This window comes from Tympanuchus pallidicinctus, unplaced genomic scaffold, assembly GCF_026119805.1.
Source record: "Tympanuchus pallidicinctus isolate F22 unplaced genomic scaffold, pur_lepc_1.0 scaffold8, whole genome shotgun sequence".
NCBI lineage: Eukaryota > Metazoa > Chordata > Aves > Galliformes > Phasianidae > Tympanuchus > Tympanuchus pallidicinctus.
Window position 1 is genome coordinate 54776188 of NW_026294802.1, and position 23729 is coordinate 54799916.

At 39.1% G+C, this 23729-nt stretch overlaps 1 protein-coding gene across 12 annotated transcripts in view; it reads right to left on the reverse strand.

Moving 5' to 3' along the window:
* Positions 1–23729, reverse strand: part of DENND1A (DENN domain containing 1A) — a 170900-nt gene that overhangs the window by 51196 nt on the left and 95975 nt on the right. For all 12 annotated transcript variants that reach the window (XM_052668120.1, XM_052668130.1, XM_052668122.1 and 9 more), the window contains 2 exons: positions 19968–20069; positions 13992–14117 (listed from right to left, as the gene is read on the reverse strand). In XM_052668120.1, coding sequence (XP_052524080.1) covers positions 13992–14117; positions 19968–20069 — 228 coding nt within the window. The remainder of the gene's footprint in view (positions 1–13991; positions 14118–19967; positions 20070–23729) is intronic.

Consider the following 23729-nt stretch of genomic DNA (forward strand, 5'->3'; position numbering starts at 1 on the left):
GTCCCCTACAGCTGATACAAGTTCCTCAGTATCATGCCCTAAGGTTCACCCAGCAGGTCTGCTACCTATTGTATGCAGAAAAGCCTCTCTCTGCTTGCTTCAGACCTTCCTGTTACAAACCCTCATTGGTTTGCCTTGCTGTTTTACGTATGGGAATAAACCAAATCACCCGCTATCCACTTCCTCCAACTTGTCCACGAGACCCCTTCCTGCAAATAAGATTACAAAATTGGCTGACATGCACAGAATCTGCAATATTTAAATAATCAGATCAGGCATTTTATGGGGAAAATGTGCAAAAATGACATCTGTAAGCAAAAACTCGGTGCATTAACAATCTGCTAAGTATGTGCTAGTGCATGAATTGAAGAGCGGAAATGCAACCATACAGCAATCTAAGAATACTTGTTGTCAGTGTTGTCAGTTGTGTTTTTGTCAGTGATAACAAACTTTGTTTCCCCAAGCTCTAACTGGCCACCACAGCTATGCGTGTCCCAGGCTTGCTCTTTAGGGCCGGAAAAAAACATACAGAGTGACTCTAGCATTTGGCACTATTTCTGCATTGTTTTAATGTTTCTGACAAGTGCTCCATTGTTTCTTAGTCATTTACACACTTCATTTCAGTAATTAGCTGTCAGAGAAGGCCCAACAGCAACTTAATGTTGTCTGCTCAAATCATATTAATGAAACGCAATCCACTCAAACGTCCTGAAAGCATATCTGTAATTGTGTTAAATGGAGAGGCTGGGGACATCAACAAACTTCAACTTCTGAACAGGGCATTATGATCGAGTGCATGAATCCATTATTTCTTAGGGATCTGACAACCAATTAATACTACAGTGCTTCCAATGCAATGATAAGGACTGATGTTCTAACACTGTTTTGAATTCCTTAAGCATAAAAAGTGATTTTTTAGACTCTGGGATATCAAAGTAAAAGCTGTGTCTAATGTGTGTGAATACAATGCCCTTAAAGACAGAAAAGCAAGAATTGCAGGCTGCAGCATCACGGAATTAGTTTTTACATTTTTACATTTAGAGATTCAGTCTCTGTATGAAAACTAAATTTGGGATATCCATTGTATTCATTACACTGAACAAAAGTACAACCAAATAAACCCCATTATCCTTATCAAATACATAGGTTTTTAAGGCTTCTTATCTGGCTATTGTAATCAGCAGTTCAAAAGAAAACAGAATGCAATTGATTTCTTCTATTTGAGTACCTGCCAGTCAAACTGCTGCATCGTTTTCTCCTTCATACAATGCCAAAGGTTCCGAAGAACAGCATTTGGACAAGATGAAAAACAAGAAGCAAGAAAAAGACGTAGGGGAAATGTCCTGTAGGTATAACAGACTTTGGGAAATGTTCACATCAGTTACGACTGCAAAAGAGCAATTCAAATTTAATTAAAATTGAGCACAATATAAGCTATGGCAAAATAATTAATAGGAAACATGATCTTTAGTGCAGTTATGATACCTAGAAATCTGGCTAGATGTAATGCTTTTTGGGGAAAACATTTACATATGTGTTACAACTGAAAATTATTTACCTGGACTTATTTACATGAACTTCATTGCCTGGATTCAGCTTCTGTCAGAACTAATTTAGAAGAATGCAGCACTTCATGAATATTGCTGGTTGGGTGCTTTTAATTACAGTTAATACGCTGGAAAAATTATCAAGAGCACGTCCAAAGAGCTTTATTCACCATCACCCAATAAGAACTAACCATTCTCACAAGATCCCAGTACAACAGGCACATCAGTAACTGAGTTACTAACTTTCAGGCCAGTAAGTAAGGCAAATGACAGCGTTCTCATCTTCTTGACGCCTTCAAGTGCTGAATATAAAACATTTGTATGTGTAAGGAGAAAAGCATCTCTGAGAGCAGTGTTCTTTATTTCTTATATCTTTATTGGAGAATTTGGTCAATAAATGCAGGATGAACCTCACTGTACAAATACAGAGAGATCCTTAATGAAGGCAAATTAATCCTGTTGGTAATTCCTACAAATTGCTTTCGTTTTCACCAATAATCCCTGCTAAGAACAAACATTCTAGAGACACAGGTTTTAACCACAGCTCTGAGAACGTCACAAAAACAATCATTTGATACATCTTTGAGTTTCAGTGAATAGCAGCACTAAGCAACGTATGTGTACTCCTCAGAGCTTTTAAAGTGCATTCAGAGCAAAGACCTGCCATCCTCACCCTGCATCACTGTTAAGGCTGCGTGTTACACAACTTGCTATCTGAGTAATATTGAATGCTAAACAGAAAGCTTCAAGAGAGCAACACCAGTAACGAGCCTTTTAATTTTAGAATGAACAACATCTCTGTATGTATATATAAAACAGGCACATGGCTCTCACACAAGATACACGATAAAATTTCTTATATAAATCGCGTAACTAACTTCTATCTTGGAACTTATGCGAATGAGAGCTCCAATATAGACACAAAAGTAACCTTTAAGGAGTTAAAATGTCCTCAAGTACAAGTCAAGTTGAAACTTATTTAATTAGGTTCTGTATTTGAAAAAATGAAATAAATTCTTTCATTAACTAAACCAAACTCCCTTAAAGGCAACAATATGTTCCCTCTCTGTCAGGACAGAGCGCAATGAAATCTTTATTTTAATTGGGGTTAGCTGCAGGGCCATTTGGCTTCAGATGCTTTGTTTATCAGCCCTAAGCTTTACAGCTTAGCCAGTACTTGAAATATTTTATCACAGAATGATTTCATTTATTAAAAAAAAGAAAAAAAAAGAAAAGAAAAAAAAATCCTCTTCCAAGTGGTTTTACACAGAGATCATTTTAAATACGCATTTGAAAACCTGGAAGTCCAAGCCAAAGGTTTCTCAAAAGAAAATACTGATTTCCCTTTGCATTCTCACGATGTGTCTCTATAAATGCCCTATTTTAAGGACACCTGCCTCATGCCCTTCCCCAAGCAACCCTGTGAAGATGCGGCTGCAGAACAACAGATCTCCCCGCAGCGCCCACTGCAGCGAGGCAGCCAGCACACCTCATCCTTGCCGTTTGTCAGCCACACATCTTTTATCCCGGGCAACATTTCAAAATGCCTTACGCCACGTGGATATACGCTTTGTACCTTAGCAGTGCTGCAGGAAACGAGGAAGGCCTTGCAATGCACGAGAGCTGAGAGGCAAACCTCTTACAAGAACAACACAACTCCTTCCAATGCACAGAGTCCTTCCCATTTGTTTTCTGAACATTTCTGAACTAGCATGAAGACCTTGTGGTCTGAAAAGCCTCAAGCTGATCGTGCTTGTTTAAATACAATGCAAAAACAAAGCAATGAATAGTAGATACATAGTGCCATCAGTAGATGGTACCTTTTTCCTAGATTACACTAATTTACAAGTATCAGCATGTTCAGTACCACAGTTATTGCAAATATTCTGGAAAGCAGTAATCACAAGAATGGAAAGTGAACAGGAACTCTACAGAAACACAGCCCCAATTCATCCCCAATTGCTGCTAGCATTAATGCAACAATCCAAAATTTCCGTTTCAGCATGAGGATCAAACACACAGAATTCTGGATTTATTTCTTATGCAACCTCTGAGCCTTGGGAATGTTCCTAAAATAATAAAACCCCTCTCTGAATCTGATTTCCACAAATTAAATACAGTACTGTGATATTTTCATATCACTAAAATCCGATCTGTCAAAGACAGACTCTTCCCCTTTCCCAAAATTTTAACAACTGTTTGATGCAATTCCCAGCTTTTATTCTGGAGGATACTGAGGTTAAATTGCCAATAGCTATATACAAATTATATGCTACAGCAAGATATGTCAATTATCTAAGAAGCAAAAACTATGCCAATATCATTTTACTGAGTCCAGGCTAAGAAATTTTCTTCATTTTTCAAACAAAGCACTGCCTTACTTTTATTCTCAGTGATAAAAGCATTGTAGCTGAATGTGACAGAATAAAGCTTAATTTAAAGAAATCACTGAGTTCTGTGCTTTGTATTTATGTTACCCTAAAGAAAAAACAACTATCTGAAATAAAATGTATAATTCAAATATTTCTTTAATATTTAGTGTTGACAGCCATATGTTTTTCTCTAGGTGACTCTTTGCACATCTTCTCAGTACTGTTTCCTCATGAGAACCACAGCGAGATGAGCTGTATGAGCAACTCCTCAGCAGGTATTTTGATTTGAAAGTAATCACAATTATCTCTACAATCTTTATACAATTTACATCCTGATCATCTAACAAATAAGCAGAAGACATAAATTGACATCAATATGTATACTTTTCTCTAACAATGCAAACTAATTGTATATCTTTAAACGAGAAAAATGTTTATTAAAAAAAAGGGAATAGTGAATATACCAACTATTGAGTTCAAAGCAAAAACACCACATGTGTCTAAATAAATATCAAGGAAGTGTCACAGGTAAATGAGGAGAGACCAGGTGAAGTGTGTGTGATGTGTTAATTGTATTCAAAAAAATAATAGAGGCAAGACAGAGAAGCTGAACTTCCAATTATCATAATGGTAGCTTCTTCACAACACATTTTCAAACTTGAAAGAGACATTTTAAGCCATAGGAATACTGAGCAGAACACCTCCAGCTGTGCTCTGCATAAATCTTGCACACTGTACATACACAGTGTATTTAAATACCAAGTAAAGCTATGACTTACAAAATGCATATTTCTGTCACAATAGAATATCTGTCATTGCCAAAAGTTACTCATCACTGAATGAAAGGAACAGAACACAATGAATCAAATTACAAAAAAATAGGAAGAAACCTTTTCATTTGATGTGCTACTAGACTAAAGTTGTTTTTTAAAGAACAGCACAGCCGTCTGCAGGGTTTACAGTTCAGATACAGAAAGAAGAAAAACGTGGTGGTCCCCATCGCTGACATGATTCCTGCCCGTACAGCTCCCTGCCTAGGAGCCCGTTTACCTTTCATTAATGCTCAGTCCACAACAAAATCAACATTTTGAGGGAAAAGGTTGCCCAGTTCTCTGTCAATATGCACAATCCACACCAAAAAAGAACCTCAGTCCCCTTCTGCATCTTCCCTTGCAGAAGCCTTAAGCAAGTGATGAGTCCCAGGCAAATACCAGGGCCAGCAGCGCGCCCACCCTGCCCAGCACTGCGGAGCAAGGCGGCAGCGCGAGCACTGCTGAGGCTTCATTCACATGTGATACTGCTGAGCCCCAGGGCAGCATCAGAATGCCTTAATGTGATGCTGAGTTAAAGCACAAGTCTGGATGAGAGCAGGTCTCCTACGCTGTCCGTCATGGAAATCAATCACTCACCTGTCAATTATGTCATGCATACAAGTGTCTCATTCTGTCTTTACACCTGCATCTTTTTAGGCTTTCACTGAATGAGCTCCATTGCTTACCTATGCAAATCATTGCAAATAATTTCGACTTGCTGCTCTTCACTTTACTTAAATACTTCTTTTTGTACTACAAGTTCATGTTTCAAATCTTACAAAATCTGTTATGTGCATAGTGGAAGCCCAAAGCAGCATGATTTTTAGTTATTAAGTGCTATTAATTTGTCCTTAACCTGTTTTAATATTCTAATTTTTTTTCATGATTTCATCAAGTTTGTCTGCTACCAGAGACTGCTTTGCAAATCTGCCACCTTTTCTGCCAACTCTTTTCGCAGGAGCTGCACTGATGCTGAGCCGCCCAGCTGCTCACACCTGGCAGAATGCAGATTTTCCTCCTCCTCTACCGATCGGAATTGGGTTTGGTTGCTTTCTGTTGGTGGTTCTGGTTAGTTGGGGCTCTTTTCTGTTTTTTGTTTTGGTTAGATTTTTTTTTTTTCTGCCAATACAAAATGTAACTTATTCACAGCTCATTTCAAAAGCCTACAGACACTGAGTGCCTTGTACAGAAGCCGAATTCACTGGTTGTGTCATTTTATCCTTGGTGTTTGTTTACTTGCTTCATTGTTCTACTCTAAGTCCCCTGCGCTTTATTAGTTCAGGAAATATCTTCAACTTTTCCTGCCTGGCAGCATTTGCACACTGCTTCATTGCTTGCTGAGGCTGTGCACTCTCAATTATAAGTAAAGTATCAGGAGAAAATGCGATAAAAGCAAAGCTAAAAGTAAGACAAAAACTAACAAAGGCTTGAAACAATTTGAGGAGAAACAAAAACAAATGTATAAAACAGTACAAGCCAGAGAATCAGGTGTGAAAGGCACAGAGGAATAATTTATCAGCTGAATGTACAAATCCTCCCCCAGTGAAGCTGAAATATCAGGTTCTGCTCTGCACTTTCCAACTTCCCCTGGTAATAGGCAGATCTGGGGGCTTTTGAGCAGATGCTTTTGTTTCTCCAGCACCAAGGCAGAAGACCCCCAGCCCGACGCCACCCAGCCTGACAGCTGCAGGTGTAACATCTGCAAAGGCTGCGGAGTCACTCATGCAACAAAGCACAAATGCTGCTCTTCAGCATGCTCACAGGTTCCAACAAAGCGAACACAGAAACTTCAACGTCAGCACGTCCAGGTAAACACTGATAATCTCAAGAGCAGTCTTGTGAAGTCAGGCTTCAAAAAATCACAAAGAAACTTAAAAGTTCATCCAATGCTGCTCTTTGCGCACCTCAGAGGCACAGAACACGATCCCTACATTTCCATTCTACCATTTCTGGTTCTGCACTGTAACACATGGCAGACAGGAAAGTTTGACTACACATCCAAGGGTAGAAATGTCCTTCATGGGAGTTTCAGTTTTCCCATGTTTCCTGTGTGCCATTTTCAGCAGAGCTGTGATAACTTTTCTCAAATATATTTTTGTATTACTTTCATTCAGAATCTCAGTGATTTTTAATTCTCTTGTCATTCCTGCCCCTGCTGTGCTACACAGAAGAGCAGAGCACAATGCCTCATCTCAGTTTGGGAAGTATAAAAAAACTGTAATTACCTCAAACTGTTACAAGATATTAGAAATAATCACTTGAAGTTTCATTACATACATTTTTATATATAAAAAAAGATGTAGAATATTAAATACCTTTGAAGAACCATAAGTGTGTTATTAGGGGGAAAAAAAGCCTTTTGAAGGTATAAAACAGCACAAGCAAAGGCTGAAATCTGTCTACAGCAAAAGTATTGCTCACAGGGAGAACACAGCAACAGGACTGCAACGCAAATGCAAATTACTTGGAATCAAAACAAAACAATATTTCCCCAGTAACTAAATAGCTTTTTCACAAATCACCACAAGGTCTCCATACTAGGAAAAAAGTCTCAATTTCAGTTCAACTTATCTCCACTTTCATAACGCAGAAACATCAGGTTTTATACTCTGTCACTTTGCACTGCTATCAGTAAAGCCAACGAGCTGAGACTGGGGGATTACCATCACATAGAAACTACTGGACTGTCCATACAGGCACACAGCAGTGAGCTGACATGACAGCAAGCAAAATAAAAATGCAAAACTATATTGGACATAGGTGCTGTCTGAAAAGGATCACAACAAAACTGAGAGGGAAGTACTTTACTTTATATATGCTTCTGCTCACCGTTTGCCCTGCAGTGTTTTTTTCTGAGCAGTTTGTACACACACAGCGTGTTCACCAGCACACTTCCTTAATTGGTTTTTCTATCTGTGAACAAATGCTCCTGCAAGACTCTGGCATAACAAGACAACCCTCATGAAAAGGATCCATCTGCTCTGTGTACAATGCATATCTTTAAAACTTACATCTGGAGGGGAAAAAAAAAGAAACACAAGTGGTAGTTAGATGGAAGTAACCGAGTTGTGGCAGTTCCTGGAAGCTGGACACAACTGTTTACCCTTGCACTGAGTAACTTTAAAATAAAAAAAATTATTAAAAAATCACCATGGCAACAATCAGACCACAGAAGACAAAGCATCAACTGCTACAAAGCATTTTCAAAGTGAATTACGCACCAGTACGTAACACAAACGTTTGGTGCTCCTGCATACACATATTGCAACAAAACTTCCACTCAGACAAATCTGGCATTTGCTCTTTTACTCTGCATCACAGGTTATCTATTCTGCTTTTCTGACATCTGTCCCACTCGGATCTCAAGGCTCTGGAATTGTTAAAGGAAATGACAGTGCCTGTCTGAGACAGACTGATATAAAATGATGCACTGGCCTTAAGTCACAGCATCACATCGCTGCTCTGATGTGTATCGATGTTTCACTGCACTTCTTATGATTCCCAGAAGCACAAAAATTCTAAGAGGTGCAAAAACAAAAACAAAAAAAGGTGACCAAACTATCCTCAGAGTATGGGAAAATCCTTACTGTGATACTGGCCCAGATTCTGAGGAGGGAATTTGTAACAGGAATGGAATCAAAGTTAATACCTAATTACAACCGATAAGTCAACAACACACCTGAAGTATCTTACACTGTGAAATCTTAACACCAACACAACATCAGAACTGGAGCACATCTCCATGCTGTGTGCTGCAGGGGCACTGGTGGAAGCAGGGCCAAGAAGGCTGTGTGCCCTGCAGACAGGGAGAGCTCAGAGGTCAGCAAACTGCCGAGGGAAGTGCCATCGAAACCCGCCTCCCCAGAGGTGTGGGCACACAGCAGTGCAGACAGATGACTGCTATCTTTACCAGACTGGATACCAGAAACTGGCAGCAGAGAACAAGAGCACAGAACAACTCTCCAGGGATGTCTCTACACTCTTGCAACAAGGCAGGAAAGTTGGAAATGCAATACAGGAGATACCTTTGTTTTATTACATGTTCCTTATGAAAGTCCAATGTCCTGCACTTCCTCCAGATGCCCCTACACTGCTGAGGAAGTAAGACAAAACCACAAACTGAAAAGACTCATTTCTTTACCATGAACTGAATGTTACTGCTCTAAAAGAACACATTTTATTATTTTTATTCACATTGGTCTTTCCTTTTCCCCACAATTGCTCACAGAAAATTTGCACTGAAGTTCCAATTACGAAAAATAGTAGTACACCATCTCCTCTGTTTAGAATTCAAACATAAATTAGCAGGACTTGAAAGGAGAATAGAGCTAAGAAAATGATGTGTACATACGTACAATGTAATTCAGATAAAGCAGTTTGAAAACTGAGTTATATAATTCCAACAGGCACAGTTTCATATTAAGATTACGAAGAGTTTCATAAAGTCTTAAGACACAGTTGTCCACTTGATAAATCACCAACTGACTGCACCAAGGAGAGTCCACAGCAAGTGGAAGTGCAAAAGCACACTCACACTCTGTCCTTCGAGATTTTATTTTACCTGAAGAGTATTTAAGTTACATTTGAACCAATTCAATCCAGGACAATTGAAGTTAGTCAGAAATTATTCAGTTATACAAGAAATGGCTGGACAGGTGATAAACCTCAGTAATATTGATTAATTAATCATGAAGGCATAAAAATAAATTAATGCTTCACATGATGCTAAAACCAATTTTTTCCATTTTGACATTGATTTCACAATGCCCACATAAAATTATAATTACGCTTACAATACAGTCAGTTTCCTTTGCTATTTTCCTCCCCACTTTTCAGACTGATTTGTTTAGAAAGAGTGCAAAACTCGATAGATAACACAGTTAGTGCTTCATTCCAATTCATTTGCAGATAGAAGGGCCTCTCAAGGAGAGCAAAGCAATGAAGGATTTTGTTGGGCTCAAGAAAACAGCAAAAGCCAAATAGTGCGGACTGCAGTTCTCACTACAGCTATGGCAACTGCATTAATCTCACCCCCTCAGAGACTTTGTTACAAATTAGAGCCACAAACTGGCACATACTGCATGCACCCACATATACTACTACTGTATGAATCCAGTGTAAAAGATGCTAGATGCTTGTCATTTCCACCAAAATCAGATTGATACAGGTTTGACAATATAAGAAAGAAACTTTCATCCAGAAGGCAGAGTTCATCACTCTAATATGCATTAATAAATCCATAATCAACTTTAGAAACAAACTAGAGCAGCATGATTCAAATGCAGACAAACACCAGCATCTCATGCACAGACAGGCTTCTTCGGAGGCAGATCAGCAAGAAAACAATTTACTTTATTTCACCTTGTATTACAAATTCCTCTCAGTTCAGCATGCCATGTATACTGAGTCATTAAGAAAATACCAAAGTCTGCAGTGTCTGCATGAATGAAAAATTATCAAATCAAAACTGTGAAGTTGAAGAAAAAAACTACCTGCAGCAGCACGTAGCTGCTGATATCTGCTTGTGTTATGAATATTAAAATGAACTTCCTTAGTTATCCATTAAAACATAGCAGTACTCAAGAAAAGCACCTAAATTTTCACCTTACAGTGTACTAACAGCAACAAAATAGAAAAGGAACGAAGATCTGGAAACTGAAGTGTTTAGATTATATGGTGCAAGTAAACAAGCTTTTCAAATCTCCCAGCAAAAAAATAAGTTGCACTCAGCATACATAAGGCCTGTTGCAATATCTACTGGAGTGACCACATACCCAGAGAGCACACAGCAAAGCTCACCATTTCAGAAAACTGCCAAACTTGGAGCCTGCTGCTGAGCTGCCACACGAGTTCTGGGTGAAAAAGCATCCGTGTGACTTACATTACCTACAGGACACGACAAACCTAAAGTCACTCTACTGCATCACACCCGAACTGCTACTGCTTTTAGTGAATCCAGGCAGAACTTACCTACACCACAGATGTGATGATGTTTGTTTCTTAACAAAGATCATCAGGGAAGTAAGATCCACGAAATGCTGCTGCTAACCGCTAGGTGTCAGCATAGCAAAGTGCACGGACGACACCCGCGGCGCAGATGACAGCTCTCATTGTTCCTCCCGGTTACCAATCCACACAACTTCGAAGTACTACAAACAACCCAAAGGTACAGCAGTACGATAAAAACATCCCCTCCACAAACGGCAAAAAATTGGGCACTTTTAAAAAATCGTTCAGTGGAACAAAGTGCTCCCAATGGCATCCCTGCTTTAAGTAACATTCTTAATGTGAACAATCTGCATCAATCTGCATACAGCCAAAGCAAACACACCACTTCTAAAGTGATCTACCGAGCCTGACAGCAGCAGAGCTTTATGGAGATGTAAGTACACCACATGGAAGAGATATACTTTCAGGCAATCAATCTGGCTTAAAGCAATTTCCAGAAGCATGTATGCACAGTAGGAAACATAAATGAATCAGCGACCATGTTACATCATCACTTCTGATTGCAGTTGCAGTTTGCACTATCTGGATGTGCGTTTTCTTGCAGAAGTCGTAGCTACTGAACTCCTCAGAAGGTTCACAGCAGCAGCGACTCCCTTTTTGTGCTGGTTTGGATGTACAGTACGTAAGACCACAATCTTTGGATTAGAAGCTTCCAGAGTAAGAGCTCATCTAAGGAGACGGAACTGCATGAGAGCAAAGAGCGGAATTTCCAGAGCAGCATCTGAAGTGCTCCACACCAGAAAACAGTGCTTTAAGCTGCAAGATGTCGGCTACGTTCCAAATTGCCAGTGATGATGAGTTACTATTATATTCACATTTTCTTTTGGGAAAATACTGAGTACATTTTCTGATCATTTTGCTGCACTAAGGACTACTGTGTGCAGCTTTGCTGCATCTACTTGAGATGAAGTTTTCTAAGAGCTTTCAGTTAACTCTGAAACACAGTTTTCCCAACAGCAACAAAAGTTTCTCAGTAACTGCATTCACTGTTGGCATACTTCAAAATGAAGTGTAGAGTAGTTGTGTGACCCCTCAATACCTTACAAGCTACCTGTGGCAGAACCAGAAACAGAACCAAGGTCATTTGATCCTGATGTGCTCAGCACGCGAAAGAAACACTTGCTATGTTTTGCAAGTCTTTTACATAGAACATGATATTAAAATTTATAATCAGAAATAAGATTTTTAATGTATAAAATGACTTGGTAAATAATGTTTTGAAATTTTTACCTCTTGATCCTTAGAATTGCATTTTATAATATATCTGTGCAACTATGTTTACGTGTTTTCTTTGATGAAATCACATACAAACGAAATTTCTTCTACTTCCTGAGGTTAGCTGTGCCTTGAAGTTGCTATTTCTAGGGATGTGCCATTGTCAACTAATTTGGAATGTTCATCTTTAACATTCAGCCTTCAAAATACCAGATGGTATTTCCAGAAAAGCAATTTAAATTTTTATTTTTCTTCACGAATTCCTTAACTAGATAATCTCACACACACCCAGGCAAAGCACACACCAGTATTCCCAGAGTTGCCTGGCAACTACTGGGAGGAGCATCAGAGAACAAGACAGCCCGTGTAAATAAAGGGAAGTCTCCCTGACATCTTTGTTGTTTATATGGACAACAATTCAAATATCTGCCTCTATTTCACCTCTGAAAGCACAATACTTACACCCAACTATGCACATACAAGTGGATGCTATTTATTTTTTCCCCCACATACACCATACGTGCATTTCCCCAGGTAAGAAGTGGAAGGAATCACACTGATTTCAAGTGTCCCTTTTGAACCCTGAATGTGGCTTCTTGGAGTGATGCTTATTCGATGGTGCTAACGAGACTCTAAAATTCAGACTAAGTAGTTTTCCCTTTGGCATTAAGAATAACATGTAAAACATACAATAGGAATGATGAGATTTTAATAATAGAAACATCTTCAACCCCAACAAACACTATGCTAGCCATCCAACTCCCTTTCTTTTACACAAAGACTAAAATTAGATGGGAGAGTACTAATAATGTCTGGCACGTAGACAAATAGTCTTCACAGAAAAGCAGAACACAGAATATACCTTTGTTCAACTAGCAAGCCTTCATTCTCATTCTCCTCATTTACCCTCCCCACGTACACTCAGAATGCATTTTAGCATCTCCCAGGGGTATTCAGGCTCTCCGCAGGTACCACCAACTTTCAGCTCTACCTCCAAATGTTTGTGGATGAGAGATGATGGCATTAAGGCAAGAGTACAGTTTCCCCTCTACAGACTTCCTCTGAAGCAGCCAGTGGATCAAATAAGCCTGTGACCACCACCCTGAGATTTGTCACTGCACATGCTTAAATTTCCCCTGATTTAGATTAGGGACGGTAACAGAATATATATGGCACTTTTTAGAGTGTTCTGCAGAACACTCTACGTTTATTATTTTTATTTGTGCCATTTCCCATATTTCTGGAATGCATCTCATAAATTATACCTCAATGTTCATCACACCATCTCTGACACCTTGACTCTGTCTATCAGCTAACGCACACACTTTAATAGAAACCTCCTATGTACCTCATAGAAATGTCACAAAACATGGAAATAAGTGAATTTGGCTGGAATTACTTGTATTTAAGTCCACGAAGCCCTTGCAGTAAGCCAGGAGCAGATGCCTCACTAGAAGCAATAAAATAAAGGATCAAGTACTGAAAAATCTTTCCCCCGCTCAGATGGCACGGAATCATTGCTAACTACAGATCAGCTTTGAACCAGAAGCATGAGATTAAATTTCCCTATGAGAACATTTAGTGTCAGTAGTTCGAACTCCAGACTTGTTTTTTTGTAAAAGCACAATTTCTTTACTAATTTTTACTAGCTTCTTAAACCCCATGATTCCATAATTTGCACTTACTTGTTTCAAATTTACACATAAATCACATTAAAAGAAACAAATCTTTTACTGCCGATAAAAACAGTACAGCGAATACTGAGGTTTTGCTGAGAGAGAAAATGGTCAGCTGTGCATCCTGTGATCATTAACGAAGACATTTTTATCATCTTTTTTCTAATTTTGTTCTCTTCTACAGGAAGTAACTCCCATCCCTCTCCTGAGAGAGGTTTTCTCCCAACCACGCCTGCTGCATTGCTTTATCAGCTGGTCCTCCAGGCTGCCCAAACACAGACCGCAGGCAGTGGGTTACGCGCTTTGAACACCTGCAGCCCCACCTGCCCACCCACAGATCCCCACTTCTTCCCCACTTACAGGTTCGATTTTCAGTGCGTTTCTGTAGCTCCCGAAGAAAGACGCCTGCGCCTTTAGAAAAGCCCTGGCAACGCCATCTCCAGTGGTTGTAGAAACTTTCTTCAATCTGTTCTTCAGAGCAGAAACCTGAAATCACACCACCAGTGCAGGTGACTCTCGTATCACAAACAGCTTCGCACCACGGGACGCAGCTAAAGAAAAAGCTCTCACAGTTACAACAAAAAAGGACATCATTAATTCAGAGCTGAAGTCTTCTGCTCCGAAATCATTCCTCTGCCATTTCTGTCCTCCCAGGAATGACTACTACGGAACCATCAGGACGACAACGGCTTCATCTCAGCCCTCCCTCCACACAGAGGCCACCAACACCGGGCACTGTTCTGAATGCAGCCCGTGGAGTTCTGTGTCATTCTTGATTAGAATTCATGAAAAAAAAAAATCAGCTGAATTAAACTTCAGACTGACAAAGATGTTTTTACCAATATTAAACTGAAGTCAGAAGGCCTTTCCCACCATCGCACTCCCTGAGGCACCGCCTGACCCATGGGCACGGCTGCGCCCTGCGGCCCACAACCGGCTGCAGCCCCACACCTGAGTGCCAGCACCCAGCGCAGGGCAGAGCTCCGAGCCCAGCACTTCTTCCAGCCCACACCATTCTGTCCCTCAGAACAGTCCATGTGCTCCGTCCCCGCGGTGCCCGCCCTGCCCTGCCCTCCACATGCAGATGTTTCCTACGTACAGCAGGGCTGAAGTTGTACAGGGTCACCCACTGCTGTTCTCTGCACTCAGCGCTGCTCAGACACACAAGGAGGTTCTTAGTTTGATACCTTTGCTGCTGAGAGCTGCTGAAGGAAGGTGGTGCACCTATACGCTATTGGTAGTGACAGCGCTTTTCTCTCCCAAACACAGGCCATAAAAGGAGATAAAAAACCTTTCAAAGTCAAACATCAAGCTTGCTGAGCCTGTGCTGCAACCGCTATTGGGTTTGTTAAATCATTAACAAATAGTTATGTCAGTAGCAATTTTTTGGTACTGAAGACAGAACTAGGACAAGTAATTTTTTGAGACAGATCTCACGGAACACCCAGCAATACAAAAACAACAATCTGGAAACAAACTCCACCAGCGCTTTTTAAGGCAGCTGAGAGTGGTGGGATTCCTTAAGGGGAAGGCAGGAAGAGCCAGCACTGCCGAGGGACACAGAAACCCCCACCCACCCTGATTTGCACAAGACCACGACTCCTAAAAGTGTGTATTGTGACTTTAAAGAAACCAATAAAAAGCGAGACTTTCTTTAACTCAAATGCTATTCTGAAAAACTCCTTTGGAGCAGCTCTAAATACTTCACAGAACAGATATGGAGAACAATTTACGGAACTGGGAGATTCCACCACAGTGAACACAACCACTGTTTTCTGAGAGCATGAACAGCACCTCACAAAGCTACACCAATGGTTCACGTGTTCAAATCAACTTCCAAGACCTTTCCAGAATCTCATTCTCCATCTCAGAACAAAAAGCTTAGTCTTGCCTCATCTATACCTCCAAAATTTTATCAAATGAGTTTTTTCTGCCTTGGAGTTTTGCTACAAGCTTCCTTTCAGTAATTTGGTTTTAGGAATCAGCTGCTCAGGTGCTTCAGTTTTACCTCTCTGGAAAGCACATCACTCACTTGTTCCTTGCAAAGGGAAGGGAATAATTCCTCAGTTTGTTGCTAGGTTTTAAATACATAAATATATAAAACTAGATATTGCCACCTATTTTCATTAAAACAGTTTGAAAAAGATTTGCCTTTACTTTTTTTTTTTTTTAACTGTTTTTTTCCCCTGCAGCTTCAGCTATAGAAGAACTTTCATTACGGCTATTTAGGGTAACAGCAGTAATCAAGAGCACGTCCAGTACTGTTTATAAGTCGGGATGCCATGGCTTATGTCAGTGCTCCACGCGATAACGAACCTACAAGAACACACTGCCATCATACAGGACAAGAGATTCAGTGCAAAGTCTACTGCATCCCAAAATCAAGCTCAGCGCTGCTCAGTGAGATTATGTCTCAAGGACTTCTGTCATTCTCCAAGTGTAACAGCTTAATCAGATTTTCAAACTTGAACAGCACACCAAACTCTTTCATGTCTGAAGGAGTCTGATGATAGTTGTAAATATGAAATAGGACTTCATTTCCTGTATTAAGTAAATTGTTTACAGGTAGTTCTCAAAAATGAAATAAAATGCCTCCGCCCATGAAAAACTTGTAAATCCATTTCAAACACGTTTGTATATGGCTTTCTTTAACCATTAGTTTGAAGATAAAGAACTTGCCATCTGTCTAGAAGGAAGAGACTACTCTCAGCTGCACAACAAACTGAAAGTTTCAGTTTCCCTATAGAACACTGATAGATATTTTGCTTATTCCTTAAGCTTTCAGATAATTTGTTCCCTCCTAAGATTAAATCTAACACTGTATGATGTTTGTTTCAGGTATGCACCCATTAATTCCCCCTATCAAGTCACTGCAATAGAAACGTCATAATTTTAAGAAAATTAAATGTTAAGAGACTAACAGGAGTAAAAAAGTTCATTTTTTACTCTGGTGAAAGTTAATACACAGGACCAGTTAGATTTTGTAGAACAAAGCTCTGCTTAGTACACAAGCGAAATCATGATTTTCTCTTGCCTAAAAGAAACAGTAGCACTTTTATAAAAACAAGACTGTGACCACTCAATATGAAGATTATTTCTAGCCAAACAGACACATATACATGCAGTCTACCCTGAGAGTGTTTTAAAGAAGATTTTTATACTTCTGGCAGTTCAGGTTTAAAGGTCAGATTTAAACTATCACCATGTTTCAAAATGCAATCTGTGCAATGCAGCATAATGAAATGGTTCAGTAAAGGTGCTAGTGGAAATTCTTTTAATTAGGTCCAAGGCTTTTCAGTTGTCAACATGAATAAAGCAAGAAACATTCTATTGCAAACACAGTCTAAGAAATAAAAATGGATTCACCTTTAAGGAAATGGTTTTCCTATAGAGTTGTACTTTAGTACTTCTTGCTCTCCTGCAAGCAGTTAATTTCCCACTAAGTGGAAAAATTGTAATACAGGCTTCCCACTTGTAGCAACTTGCTATCAAGTGGACAAAACCAAATTACTGACAGCCTAAAATACTCACAGAACAGTACAAGTGTACAAACACAGTCATAAGATACGTAAGATCTTTTTACTGCTGTATACTGTACATTAGGCATTGCATCACAGCTTCATTTAATAAAACTCAAGTTGACAGTGTCAGCTTTTGTTCTGTTCCATGTAATATGAAGCTCTGGCTACAACTGAGCCTAGAAGATGACACTTATTTGGAAATACATGATAAATCCATAAGGGTTGCATAAAAAAAAATTACTACCCCCTCTCTTTGCTATTCCTTGCAACACAGACGGTGGTGTAGGAGACTTGTCAGCAGCAGATGCACTTATTGTAATCACAGTCCTTAATAAATCTCTTTTTTTAATATTGACTATTTTAAAGGAAAGTTACTTCCCAGGGTGCTCTCATGCTGCCAGATTTTCAGCAAGCTATCAGAAGCAGAAGGTGATGGAGGGACAGTTTTTCACGTTTCAGTTAATCGGTGACACAGTAATACGCAGCTTGATTTTCAGGGACCCAACCTGAATTCTGCTTGCTACCAGGTACTGCTGAGGTAACCAGGGCAAAGAAATGACTTCATTTGGTTCCACCTGAACTGTCTCAATACTATCCTGCTCCTGAAACACAAATGTTAACTGGGAAGACATTTCACTATAGCCCATGTTCATCTGGACAGTACAAGACAGTAATGAAAGTTTATCCTAGATGGCTGAGAATCAGCTGTACAGGTAGCAACATCACTATCCTGAAACTTGAGTAAGGTCCACTACTCCAAACTCCAAAGTAATCATAGGGCTTCAAGGCATTAAGTTACTTGATTTAGAAAGCTGTTTAAGGAAAGGGGGAAAAATAAAAAGAGCTTTACAATTGTTCCACTGGATTAATTACTCAAAGGCAAATGCATCACATAGATGTTTGTCCTCACTACTGAAAATAAGCACGTTTAATTTAGCAAAGTAAATATCGTGTATATTCAGCAGTACATGAATTACTTGCTATTCACACTGAGTTGAAAACTGGCAGAATAGTTTGACAAAACAGCCATTTATGAGCAATGAAACTGTTGAAGACATTTTTAGTTTCTCAGATCATAAATGTATCTTTTTAGACTGAGATCCATGGAGGGACACACACTCAAAATCTCCCCATCCTCCCAGGGAAGAAAAAAAAATAAGAAAAAGAAAGAAAAAAAAGTATAATGGATTGGCTTTAGAGTCTCCCTGCTGAGATGAACAACTTGATCCACTTACAGTTCCAAACACATGATGCATGAAAGAACTGACAGAAATTCAATTCTTGCAAAGAAGAGCAGCTGCTCTCTAGTGGTCAAAGCCAAATATTAAGCAGTATGAGGGAAAGGAAAAGACCTAGAGGAGAATACTTTATTATCTAGGTAACAAAAATAATGAAACAAAGCTAAGACAGACATAAACAGTGATCCCAAATATTAATTATGCAAAGCAACACAATTCAAGTTTAGGCTTTGTTACAACAAATATTAATCCCAGCTGTATTTATATAGCAGTTGTGAAAAAAAAATAAAAAAAAATTACACCCTATATGCTATTTGTGAGCCATGCAGTTAATTGAATTTGCTGGCAGCACTTCCTCTGCTATGCTCCAAACATCCTCCAAGACAAAATGTAGCTTTTAAATAGACCTGTGGAAAACTGAATCAAGAAATTTGAACTAATAAAACACAAGTCTTTACTGTTAAAAAAGTAAAGTAAAAGTAAATAACGAAAGGAAGGAAGTCTCTTAAAATTTACTGCATTCCAAAGCTTGAAGTTCTGTGTTTATTGGTGAAGTCTCTTCTGATGTTCTACAGTGCACCTACAACAGCTCCTTTAATGAAGTCTCATAAAGTCTAATATAATACTTGATTGTTGACAAATCATATACATGTTTGAGGCCCAGCACTCACTGCCATCCAGACTTTCTTACATAATTTCATGAAATTTACAAGTCTGTCATTTCCCGGGTTGCGGATAATGGCAGGAGTGATGACCAGCTGGCAGACTTGGATGCTGGGAGTGAAATCAAAATGAAAAACTATAAAAAGCCAGGAAGATTCATGGAAGTAACTTTTATAGACTAAATGCTTGACTAAAGCCAACATGCTCACAATCAAGACGGACCTTTTATCTACAGCTCACTGTTTTCGAAGAATGGATCACAGATCATAGAGAAATGATGGGATGTCACAGTAGGAGGCACTGGGTATTCACCATTACTTGAATTTTTCGTCAAACAGACCAGCTTATATTGAGCTCCCTGCATATCAATTTTATTTCTCAACCACACATAAAAAGGTACAGATCTAACGGACAGCAAAATATTTTGAACTAGTTAAAAACAAAACAACAAAAAAAATCCCCACAGATTTTCCCCTTTTTCTCCTAAGCTGTCACCCTCTGACTCAAAAATATCTTCTTAAGCTCTTATTCATATTTCCACTCTTTGTTGAAGATAAATATAGCAGCAAGTAACGAGCTGGATGTATTTTTGCCCAATAAAGAGGTAGATCAAGCACTAGTATTACATTTCTATCAAATTATTAAAAAATAAATTACCAGAAATTTGAATGAGAACGAAAATAAGTTCATTAATTATTTTCATTGAGCATTGATAGAAGTGAATATGAAACAGTCCACTTAGTATCAAAGTTCAGCATAAAAAACGCACAGTGTTCATTAAAACTCAAGTGAGGTAGAACAGTTTACTCAGAATATTAAGGGCAGCACAATGCTACACTTGAATGTACAAACAGGTCAAATGGATCTACGTTTCTAAGTAATGGAATGGTTGAATAAAATAATTTAATACATACCACATCATTAGGTAGGCTCTGAAGGTCATCAAAAGGGGTTTCCAGTGTGTTGGTGTCTACGTTAAGAATCACTACATCTTCTAAGGCCATGTTTCTCACTTTCTAAAGTTAAGCAAATTCAAGAGAAGGAAAAGGAAGGCATAAATACAAGGAGTTAATTCCTATGTATAAAGTACACAACTGACAGCATGACATCATGGTGTTACAATACTCGAACGTTTAAAGAAAACACCAACATTCCTGTCTTTCTGTCACTGCTTGTCTCATTTCTTTTATGTCACAGTGTTAAAGAATTAACATTCTATTTGTGGAAGGGAGCTCCTGAGATTGCTCATTCTGAAATGTTGGAAACCACAAGGTCACTGCTTAAGATTATTCAATCAAGGAGTTGCTTCAAGCAGCTCTGCTAATGTTCATCTTAGCTCTGATACACAGTTTGTATGTTGAACAGCTTCTAGCTAAGTAAAGATCTGAAGCTTATTTTTTCGTATTTGTAAACTAATTTATAATTACTGTTTTTTCCAGTAGGTAAGACATGTATTAAGTAAAGGATGCTGCTTGGCTTCTGAACTTGTGCTGAATCTTGCATCTCTAATGCAGAGAAACAAGAACAATATTTAAGCATTTATTTTAACACTATTTCCACTATCAACTCAATTGAATCATGGTGTTCTTTTCTTGTTTTTTTTTTGCTGCTGGCTTTTTGTTTTTACTAACTGTACACAGTTATGCCCTTTGCAAATTCAGTTTTGTAAATTCAAAATCAGAAGTGTAACTGCAAGATCTGGTGATCAAGGAAATTTCCCACTGCACTGTAAACAAACATTCAAGAACCCAAATACTTATTATATGCAGCACTAAATGTGTGTTATCAAGGAGGAAAATGAACATAAACATTCACATTTTTTAATTAAGATTTTGTGGGGTGGAGGGAATTGTTTTCCTTAAAAGAAAGGAACTGGAGCTCTAAAACAATGGCAACGTTGAGCCTTAGGCATCTAAATAATTACCTTCAGTTTTCAAGGCTCAGTTCTCTGTCTATAAATAAAGCTGCTGTGTAGTTATAGCAGCGGTGGGGGGAGAACAAACAAAAAAGCCAATAACTATTAAAACATTCTGAAGACATTTAAATTTAAGTCTTCTGTGAGGATTTTCTTTAACTTAAATGGCAAAAAGCCCTGTTTAATGCTTTCCATACAAAAAGCACAAGTACCGCATGATAAACCAAGGTACTTTCCTCCCCATTTCAGGAACCAAAGGTCACTCCCTTGGCTGCATCTGATAAACTCTAAAGCAATCCAGGAGCCTCGCTCCTTCTAGGAGTCCGGAAGCACCAGACAAACTGATTTGCTCCTTCCTGTTTCAGAAAATTAAAAATCTCTTATACTCAGAGGAGTCTAAAAAGCCCATACAAAAAGGTCTTGCAACGTACTTAACTAAAGCCAGAAGCTTGTCAAAATCAAGTGCTAGTAGGACAAGACAGAAGAAATTAAAACCTTCTCTTGATTCCTGCCAAAGAAGCAACAAATGTGCCCAAACTTGTCGATGGGTGTTTTTGTAACTCTAGTGATGATTTCGAACTCTCCCTTCAGCAAAACATTGGGATCTTCTGCAGCTGTACAGCTTTTCACCAGCACATATCTGCCACGGCACACAGTACAACGGGATTCAGTTCACAATGCATGGACTATAAATGCTGATCACTGTAATCACCTCCACACACGGCTCAGAAATGACTGTATCAGAAAGGCAGGCTAACATTTAAATGCTGTGCTCTACCTTTACAGAGTAAAGAGCACAACCTTACTTTAAACACCTCCACAGTCGTATTAAGACGGTGGATTTCCCTGCAGACAAACGCTCAAATTTAATAAAACACCAGAGAATAACTTGATTTATAGCATCTCTCTGGCACTGCATTGAAAAAAATACAGCTTTTCAATGGTCCAGTTGTGCCATATCCCAGAGAAATGCAGACTGATTGATTCACCACGATCTGTTTTAGCTATCATTCATATCGCTATGCTTTTTAATAAAGATATTATCAGACAGACTTGAGGGCTTTTGAAAATAATCAAATGGTTCTTTTGCTGAATGATGCAGCACGCATCAGCCGAGCTGAACCTGGAAATTAAAGCATTTACTCTGCTGGAATTTCAGTAAAAACTCCAAGCATCCAATTGCTGTTTTCATATTAAATCCCACTGCACACTGCAAATTGCAACAACATGTAGGTTATTTCACAGGTATGCCTTGCAAGTCAAATTATAGAAAAGCAGCCACTAAGCTGTACACAGCCACACAGCTGTATACATCCACATGTCATAACTTCCTGAACACAAAAATAAAGTTCACAAGTGAGATGATACCTGCTGAATAGAGCGGACTTACAGTCGGTATGCTCAGATTTTGCAGAAAACGTGGAGAGTAAAAACAAGAGGAAATATGAATATTACAGTTTGCTTATCTAAACTTTCTGCACACCTGAGATTTTCTGAGTCAAAAGAAGTGATTCAGTGAAACTGAACATCACAGATTACAACTGCAAGCCTTTTTTAACCATCCTTCCTGGACTCCTTATAGCCATAATTAATCATCTAAACCCAACCAAATTGGACTAACATCTACACCTGCCTTTTATTTTATATGTCTCTGTTTAAAAGAGTGGAGAGGTAAGGAAAGCTGGTTTAACAAGCACACTGAACCCATTGTTTATGGCCTCTATAAACATGGCTTAGTAAGAATTACTGACTTAATCAGAGAGAACTTATCTCCTGGTGAAAAGAGCACTTTAAATTTCAGAAATGGCACCTTTACTGTGAAAATCTCTTAACTTTTCAAACAAACTCCAGGGGGCCTTAAACACTAGGTCAGTAAATAAGGAGCAGTTAGTACAACCTGTCCTGCTCACAAGCAGCCACACTTGGAGTAATTTAAATGTTTTATGTGAAAGTTAGCAAAAACACTAAGAAACTATATAGCAATGTTAAGAGGTGCACCTCTGTTGTACTTTGGGTCATATGCTAGAAGAAATATACATCAATAATACTAATGCCATTTGTACTAAACGTTACTTTATTTTCACCGTTTACTGCTGGCAGCTTTTGCTTCTCCTTCCATAAAAGCCACCGAGTCACACTTAGCTGAACAATGGCACTGGATAACTCCTTTAAAAAGCACAGTGCCAAGACATGAACCAACCCGACCGTGAGGTTTGATGGCCAGACACAAACAGATCAATGTATTGAAAACATGGCAATGGCACAGAAAATTCACTTTCCAGTAATTATTTTGAATCTTAAAATAGCCCTCATATTTCAATAGCTATTTTGTACATAATATGTGAAGCTATTATGAAAGCATGATTCACTAGTTAAAATCCATTTGCTTAATGACTCGCCTCTAATTAGTTAATAGTTTCCATTTATTTTCTTAAGAACACCACAACACTGCAGACAACAATGTGTCAATCTGGCTGCCAGAAGCAGGAAAGGCAGCGGATATAAAATTTTATTATTTCATGCCCCAACAGCAGCCAGAAGGACTTAATGAAATCACCCTCAGATTTACAACCTGAAGCAGCGATTCCGCAGACAGGCCCGGCCGCGCTGGCTGTGCCCCCTGACCCCGCGCCCCTTTGATCTGGGCACAGCAGGTGGCCCGAGCCCCCCGTGCATCTTCCACTCTTCCGCCACTGCCCCGACCTTGATGTGCTGAACCCTGATCCTGCACAGGTGATTCTCCAGATCCTTATCGCAGGCA